This window comes from Olea europaea, chromosome 14 (genome assembly GCF_002742605.1).
Source record: "Olea europaea var. sylvestris chromosome 14, O_europaea_v1, whole genome shotgun sequence".
NCBI lineage: Eukaryota > Viridiplantae > Streptophyta > Magnoliopsida > Lamiales > Oleaceae > Olea > Olea europaea.
In genome coordinates, this window is record NC_036250.1 from 2,528,304 (window position 1) to 2,537,225 (window position 8,922).

Genomic DNA, 8,922 nt, shown 5'->3' on the forward strand with positions numbered 1-8,922 from the left:
TAATAGCACCATCACTACTAATACTGCCCCACTGCCAGCAATACAAACACAGACTCAACAACCCACCACCACCAGCCATTTTACTTCTGATGGTAAATTGGGTGCAACGACAATGCCACCTAACTACCACCCTTACCGTCTCCAACAAACTTCCATTTTCAACTTCAACACCACCACTACCTCACCACCACAACCACCAACAAATTACCATTTTCAACTACAAGCCACCACAGCGACCATAAAAACCAACCCAACCGTCAGATCCATCACCATCGCCACCGTCACCACCTCAAATTCCCACAAAAAAAAAAAAACTCCAAATCCGTCGTCCGCATCACCACTATTGTAGGAATTGGTTCAAATAATTAACCAAAAATTGAAAAATGAAAAGATGTGTGAAAGTGGAAAATGAAAAGATGTATAAAAGTGAAAAATGAAAAGGTGTGACTACGTGTCAACTTCGACCAAATATTCGGACTTGATCCAATGGTCAAATTATAAAAGTAAATAGACCAATTTATTCTACTCGTCGAGTAGATCGTCGTGGTATATTTGAAATCTTGAAACCAATTCCGGATGAATGAGAAATTGCGGACCAATGTTGGAAGAAATGAAGTGGTGCAACTTCAAAAGGATGCAGATTTTGGCCAAGTATTGCAACTTTTTGAAAGGATGCTTGTTTTGGTTCACACTACTTCATTTGCACCATTTCTATATTTATAAATAGAACCCTATGGACACGATTTTGGGTACACCAATTGCATTGAGCATTCACTTTCCTCTTGCAATTCTCTCCTTTCTAATTCCATATCATTTTCATACATTTCCTTGGTAGAGAGGGAATTTCGTTCGAGTTCGTTAGTCAAAGCCATTTGGAGTGCTCCTATGGCTTGACGTGGTCGTTGTATCTTGGGAGATGATTGTCGAAAAATCGTTAGCACCAATGCGGGACAAATTCATCTTAAGGAAAAAGTTATACTTGCCTTGGCTAATCGCATCACTTACATCTAATTTTTTTCTTATTTCATTTCTACTTGATTTTAGAAAATGATTAATTTTATTTATATGATTTATGCAAGGTTCGATATGAAGAATCACATATTTAATTCAAGAATGAAAATGGTTAGATTCGATAATCATTGATTAGTTTCTCAAACTCCATTTCGGTAAGTCAAAACCTTGTTTCGATTTCATGAACATAAACGGTATATTTTTTGTGAATATAATACGCACATAATCGGTGTATTCTCCAACAATTATTATCTCAAATCACAACCCACAAACTTCGTCAACCCTCAACCACAAACATCATAAAAGCAGCTATTGGAAGTGGAGGTAGTTCACCACCGCTATTGCAGCGTCACACAATGCCAATCTCAGAGCGCCAACTATGGCAAGCCATCGTGAGCGATCGCTACAGCACAGCGCCAACAGTTTCATGAGTAGCTGAGCGTCACTCTGGTGGTTTATCCAGTGGTGGTGTGTGCTAGTTTATTCAGTGCCTCCTGTGTGTTGTGTGGTGGCGTTGCCGCTACGACGGAGTAATGGCGACGTCGTAACCGGATGATCGTGGTTAGCACCGCTGCCCAAGGGTTGTGGTGGTGTGATAAAGGGAGAGATTATAAAGAGTGAAAAGTGATATAGAGAGAGAATTGAGTGAGGAAGTTATTAGGGTTTGACATATTTGGAGAGGGTGGAAGGAGGTAGGATGGGATATATAAATTAATTTAGTTTTATAATATTATTATTAATTAAATATTACCTGATTTTTGATTAAATAAGTTTACACCTTCTTTTTGAATAGTGATTTTTAAAAAGTAATATCCTCTTCTAAGATAGAAACTCAAGTTTTAATATAGTGTCAGAGCTCATTAAACTTCAACGAGCAAATTGATCTTAATCGAGACTTAAAAAATGAGCACATACATTCCGAGATTGATTTATTCCAACAAATCTGATAAAAATAGAGATTAATATATAAAGACTTGACCTACCTCCTTTAATGAGGTTGATCTTTTGAGATGAAACTCAAATTTTAGCCCCTATTTGGTAGCTTTTAATTTGAAATAATTAAAAAAAAAAAACATATTGAATAGTACTTATTGGAGAGTGCATGGTTAAAAAATAAGAAATTTTTTTATTTCACGCGTAAAATATTTTATTGTGTAAATATGTAATTAAAAGTGAGCATGAGAATTAAATTAACGACTACCAAACATGGGCTTAATATGGTATGACCTTCAATGTACATTAAGTAATAAATTCCAAGTCTAATAAAACGAAATTATATACCAATTTATAAAGATTATAACTAATCCTCTTAGTAAAGTTGGAACCCAAGTCTTAATAGAAATCAATCATTAAACCAAAAGTCTCTTGGTGATAATTAATTAGACTCGTATAATATTCCATAAAAGAAACTAGAATCATTTTATTTCCCAACAAAATCCCCCCCGAAGAACATAAATTAATTACGACAGCCATCGTTAAATCCTATGGCTTCCACAGAGACAGTAAAAATCATGAAATAAGAGAATGAATGCGTAAAAGTACCTCATTTTCCTTTATTTCGTCCGCGCAAAATGGCTTATAGCAGTTGCTTTGAGTAAGTCTTCGTCTGCGTGAATAACATCGCCTTTATATTTATATTTAAAGATGAAAGAAGTAAAAGGGCTATACTGGATACTGGAAATGTCTAGATTTTTCTTTGAGCGCCAACATTACGTGGAGTGAGAATCGAGTTGGTCCCATTTGGACGCAATGATTAATTTAAACCTTTATTTAACGAGTAATGCTATTTAACCCTTTTTTGAACCCTTTTTTTTTTTTTTTATGTAAAAAAAACAAGTGTTTTGAAGTAGTGATTTTTTAAAAAATATGTGATTAAAAAATAAGAAAAAATTATCAATTTACATACAATATTATTTTATTAAAAAATGTGGTTGAAAAGAAGAAAAAAAAATATTTTGATAAAAATGGAGCGCAAACAAGGCCTTAGCTTCGTTCCGTTATAATTTCAATTTATGTGACGTTAATGTTGTATTAAATGGTAAGTACAATTAAATTAATCATTTTAGAATTTGCGTGTAATATTATTTTGTTGAAAATTTTGATTAAAAAGAAGTGAATTAAAAATACATTTTAAATAAAATGGGGCCCAAACAGTAGCTAACATTTATCTATTTTGTGTAACATCCTCCTAGTCTTTCATTTTGGAGCAAACTTGTGTAACTCAAATTCTAAGGAGTACATTATTTTCATTCTTTTTTTTAAACATAAAACCTCGTAAAATAATGAATTTACCCTTTTCTTCACATAAACAAAAATAAAAGAAAGAAAAAACATAGAATTAATTGCAATCATAATCTCAATTTTTTCTAAAAGTGCAAACAAGAGGTTGAATGATGTAGGGAGTGTAAGAGAGGCAATGAAGAATAGAGATGTAAAGAATGTGCGATTTAGCTATATCGAGCTCAATGGTACTATATTCAAGTTTTTAAAAATGATCAAAGTCATCCAGATTTTACGAAAGTTGAGGAGATTTAGGATTAGGGAATTCGGGTACGCGCCTAAAACAAATTGTGCCGCACCATATAGGACACGAGGAGAAGGAGAATGCATTATGCTAACAAACATTATCAGCACAAAGCGCAGAGATAACGAACTTACGTTCACAATCATTGGTATGTTAGCGATGACGACAACAAATGAATAGGAAAATAGTAGAGAAAAACAGGAAACAATGAAAATTTAAAATATCAGTGGCAAATTTCAACTCCCTCTACAATATAGAACTTTCAAGGACAAAATATGACAGTTTCAGCAAGAATGGCACAAATGCATCAAGAAATCCTACATGACAAATTAAATCACACTAATTACTGCATGTTTGTTATGCAGGACACTAGGAGACGTTATTAAGAAAGAAAAATAAGCCAGCTGGTCTTGTCCTGTATTGCGTACCAAACATGTTTTTAAGGTCACTGTACCATTAGTCTTTTATCAGCCTTGCCTCAAAACCTCCTTCAGGTCGCTTTATAAGTCTGTATGGCACATAAGTTCCAAGCAATATGTCCCAGATGGAAAAGAACGGCTGGGAATAGTTGAATTTTGTACCTTGGAGTTGATGATGTATGTCATGGTACGCAGTATTGTTTTGGAAAAATATATGGAAGATATTACCAGGTAACCAAAGTCCACAATGATCATCAACAGTTTTGACCACAGCGAAACAGAAGAAGAAAACAGCAGTACGTGCAGTCATTCCCGAAATGAGGAAAGAGATGGCACCACCAACTGTGTCCAGTAAGAGACCTTCCAGAGGGTGATTGTAAAGGGCCCCAATGGCATAAGGGACAACCAACCTATGATGTTGAGAATGGATATGACGGTACAAAAACTTGTTTTGGTGCATGTAGCGATGCACAAAGTACTGCCATGCATCCATGACCAACATAGCAATAGCAAATTGCACAGCTTGAATAGGAAGAGAAGGCTGAACTGTAACGCCGGAAGAACTTGCATTTGATGTTACCTACAATAAGTGCAAAAGTTCAGTGGGTAAACCACTTTAGGAAAAACGAAGAACGATATACATTATTGGGTTCTGCTATGGCCCAAAGAATATTATTCCCATTTGATTCTCATTTCTATCAAAATAAATTTCTCTCTTTCTCTCTTCTTCTTAATCACACATTTTTCATTAAAATAATATTACAAGTAAATAAAAAACTTTCCCATATTTTTCATCCACACATTCTCCATCAATCTACTATTCTAAAATTCATTTTTCTATAAAAATGGGTGTCAAACACCCTCATGAATAAAAACTTCTTGCCATAGTCTTCGCCTATCTGTATCTGTACTGTACTACACAAATTAGAATGTTGCGTCCCCAGAGAGGACAAAACAGTAAAAGGAAAAGAAAAGAAAATTAACCCTTCCTTCCTGTACTTCCTGGATTGGAGGCATCCCCAAATAACACAGAGGAAGGAGAAATGAACTAAAATATAGAAAATAAACAAGCTAAAGGACTCAAAAATTCTTGAGACAATCCATTTATTCCATTTAGAGAGCAAACCATTTATCAACGCAGGCAATGGAAAAACAAATCTGAAACATTTGTAAGTTAACACTTAGGTTGGTCATAAGCGATCAGAAATATAACAAGCATATTTCCAAATCAATGGTTTAGATCTTAAAGTGTAAGGTATGAAGAAAAATATAAAACATTTTCTGAATCTATTCATGAGAAGCCAAAACAATAAGACTAATTATTGCGAAAACGCGGACACATTCTGGTTATTCTTGAGAGGAATATAAAGGGAACTAAATAGTTCAAGGTCTTTCAATGCCCATTTTCCGAAAGGTGCAGTATATTCGATGGTAGAGATGATGAGGGATTCAGACTCCTGCTTAATTGTCAATATCATACAGGTTAAGTTCCCGGAAAAAGCTGAAGGCCACATGAAAGGATGAAATATTAGCGTGCACGCACAACCTATTGAAATTAAATTATACTAACTATAATCAGCCTATTCATATGGGAATGAGATTATTGTAGGAGTTTCACACCAATCTCACTTAATAAGAGCTCCAGTGTGTCCCTCCTTGCTTCTGCAGCCATGCTCAAACCAAAATAATCTTCTAAAACATGTACCTGTGTAACATTAAATAGGAAGGACATGCCGATTACCTGGTCATCATCAATGTCATCCCCATGATGCGGAGGTCCATCCCCATCTCAAAGACTAGGTTGAGGGCCAGATTAGATCTCTCATTATTCATTAATCACTAACTCATATATGCATGCGTGTAGGTTTATATTTACTTATTTATGTGTGTTGGCGTAAATGCAAACTTATAGAGGGCACCAAAGAGCTCTAACGCCTCAAAAGAAAGAAAAGATATGCAAAAGAGTAAACAGAAAAGAATATCATTGGGAAATCAAGCAAGCAAATTTCGTAACGAGAAATTAGAATACAGTAATTAAAATGTCAGTCCTTCCATTAATGTCTCAAATTCTCCAGCCAGCCAGTAAGATCATCTAAAGAAGATTCAAGAATTCGTGGACAAAGAAAATAACTTCAGACAAATAAAGAGCTAACATATTCAGTCCAATTATTAAAACATAACTATGACATCAATTGCTTGTCAAAAACAAGAATCAGTATCTTAATTCTATTAAATGTTTTATTTAGATAACAGTCTTCCCGAGATTTTCTTAATCTGTGCCCGTAGTGCAGTAGTCGGGACTCGGGATTTATTACTGTTCAAGTCAGGGTAGCCAGCTAGGTAATTGAAAGAGTACAATATGTGAAAGAGTAGTCCTAATTTGTAAAGAAAATATTTTGAAAGGAAAAGAACTTTAAAAGAATGGCTCCTATTTTCATCAGTGAAAAAACCTCAAGACTTGTCCCACAACAAACATCTCGAGATCATTTAAAATCTTAATATTTCCTGTGCAGAGTTATAAACGTAGTATTTTCATCACAAATTAGATAAAATTCCACAACAATAATGTTGACGACCTAAGTTCTGTACACATAAATTTGGGTCCACTATGTGAATTCATTTTTTAAGCTTTATTTGATCATCTATCGAATCAAATCTTTTGCAACCACATTAAACGATATTTTTGATCTACCTCTACCTCTCCTAACATACATCATTCTTGAGAACAGTACTTCTCTGAGTCACATCAGGAGTCCCAACTACCTAGCTATCATTTCCTTAATTTGTCCTATCGGTGCAAATTTCATTTGTTGGTTTGTATTCTCATTTATTATCCATTCTAGAATGGTCATATCAATTCATTTCCAGAGCAATAGAAAATCCAAAATGAGAATTTGAAGACAATTAAATAAATACACAAACACAAACATAATTTATTTACCAAAAAGAGCAAATGAGCAACAACAGCCTGAACAAGCTGTTGAAGGAGAACGCCTTTGATCACAACCCCCAGTGGAACCAAATTTTTCTCACTTTCCTCCTTTCTTGTGTGTAGCCTGTAGTTATCTAGAGGCGGCAACAACTGATAAAACCCTGCGTACAACCAGTATACCAAAATTGGGGCAAATGTCCCCATCAATTCATCGCTTACATACCCATCCCACAAAACCATCCTTCAAATTTGATTTCTTTCTTTTCTCAAATCCAAAATTTCTAACGTTCTGCTCAAGATCTATATCAGCTCATTCGGCATATTGCATACATACTGAAAAATGAAATCATAAAATAGTGAGTTTCCGGACAAAATGTCACAAAATTTTAACTATTTCAATTGATACATTGGAGCAAATAAACTTGTGCTAAGTACTATATTACAGAGTACACATAAACATGTACCACATAATACACATAGAAGGACGAAAACACAAATTGAATACCATAATGTTAAATAATAAACTTCTAGACGAAAATTGAGCTAACATAGACACATAATGTGACATCACATCGTATATAACCAGAACCCTTTTTTTTGTTGAAATAATAATTAAATTATGCGGATTAAGACATATAATTGAGCAGCCTGTGGTATTTACATATAATGAACTTCAGATGTACTTCGGAAAAGGGTAGGAAACAAAAAAGGAATGCCCATATGAGATATGATAAAACCCAGGTAATTCAAAATATTCTTTTCACTTAACGAAATTCAAGCTAGGACAACAATGCACTCGTATTAATCCTAAACACAACAAGAAAATAATAAAAACCCGGATGGAAATTTACAAATCTGTGACAGGTATAGCTACATTGGATGTGATTAAAACTTACATGAAGATGACACCAGGGGTGGTGTAGGTAAATTCTGCGGCACAGATCTGTGAGAAGAATGTGCATATAAATTATATATGTGTGTATAAATACGAGAGGTGAATGTTGATATTGTGATGGTGGTGACAGTTGTGAGATTCCTCGAGGAAATTTTGAATAAATGATCCAAGTCAGATTCGACTCAATGAAAAAGCAAACAGAGTGCCCAGTTAAGCAACTATTGAGACTTGAGAGGGTTGGGGTTTATTGATGTTGGAAGAGGGAATTCAAAAATTCTCATTTTCCAGTTTAACTTTATTTTTAATTAAAGGGATTGTTTTTTAATTTTTTAAATTTTTTTGGGGGAACTCTGATTGAGAAAAAAGGAAAAAGAAAAAGGCAAAGGGTCAAAATTCAGTCCGAGAAGAAAAAATGAAATGCTCGAAAGAAATGGTAAGTGCAAGAAAATACACGAGAAGGAGAAGGAAGATGACGAGCCGAGCTTTTGCTCAATTAAAAAATCTAAGCTTGACTCGAGCTTTTGATTTAGGTCTTATCGAATCGAGCCGGCACACTTTTTTTTTTTTTTTTTAGACATACACACAATAAATAGCTAGTAGGCAGCCCGCAGCTACTGCTACCTAAGCAAGGCAACCCTGACTTGAGTATTTATAAAATTTACAAACATGAGCCAAATGTAGGCTGAGTACGAGAGAAACACGAAAGGAGAAGAAATGTGAGAGTTGAGTTTACATTTTGAAATGAGAGTTACGAACTTGCAATTGTTTTAAAATGATACCAAGCATGAGCATTTATAGGCCAAGAGATGCAGTTAAGGTTCTCCGGATGCTTGATACATAACCTCATTCGAACGGTTGAGGAGTCAGGCTCAATGACGTGCGATCTCCCACACATCATCTTAGGTAGAAAAGAAGGGTTTTGACTCCTAATTGTCATAGCAAGGATGTATCATAAGTCAAATTACATGTGTTCAATGTGTCAAATTATAACTTGTACAAGGCATTAGGGATTGTACAAGGCATTAAGGATCTAACTCAACCGCCTTGGACTTAGGAGGCCAATCTGGTGTGCTAAGATTCGGGTCTTCTCTAATTGCCTTGGAGAGAAGAAGTGACAAGTCTGTAGTTAATTGAGTCACCT

At 34.9% G+C, this 8,922-nt stretch overlaps 2 protein-coding genes across 2 annotated transcripts in view; both read right to left on the reverse strand.

Moving 5' to 3' along the window:
* LOC111409383 (uncharacterized protein OsI_027940-like) overlaps window positions 1-2,721 on the reverse strand; it is a 7,046-nt gene extending 4,325 nt beyond the window's left edge. Inside the window, exon 1 of the mRNA XM_023039436.1 lies at window positions 2,554-2,721. Coding sequence (XP_022895204.1) covers window positions 2,554-2,558 — 5 coding nt within the window. The 5' untranslated portion in view covers window positions 2,559-2,721. The remainder of the gene's footprint in view (window positions 1-2,553) is intronic.
* A 1,002-nt stretch (window positions 2,722-3,723) lies between these two features.
* Window positions 3,724-8,076, reverse strand: LOC111408777 (sphinganine C4-monooxygenase 1-like). The gene is made up of 3 exons (XM_023038548.1): window positions 7,783-8,076; window positions 6,896-7,219; window positions 3,724-4,534 (listed from the first exon to the last, which is right to left on the reverse strand). The coding sequence occupies exons 2-3, from the start codon at window positions 7,124-7,126 to the stop codon at window positions 3,992-3,994; spliced, it is 774 nt and encodes a 257-aa protein (XP_022894316.1). The 5' UTR covers window positions 7,127-7,219; window positions 7,783-8,076; the 3' UTR covers window positions 3,724-3,991.
* Between the last annotated feature and the right edge of the window lie 846 nt (window positions 8,077-8,922).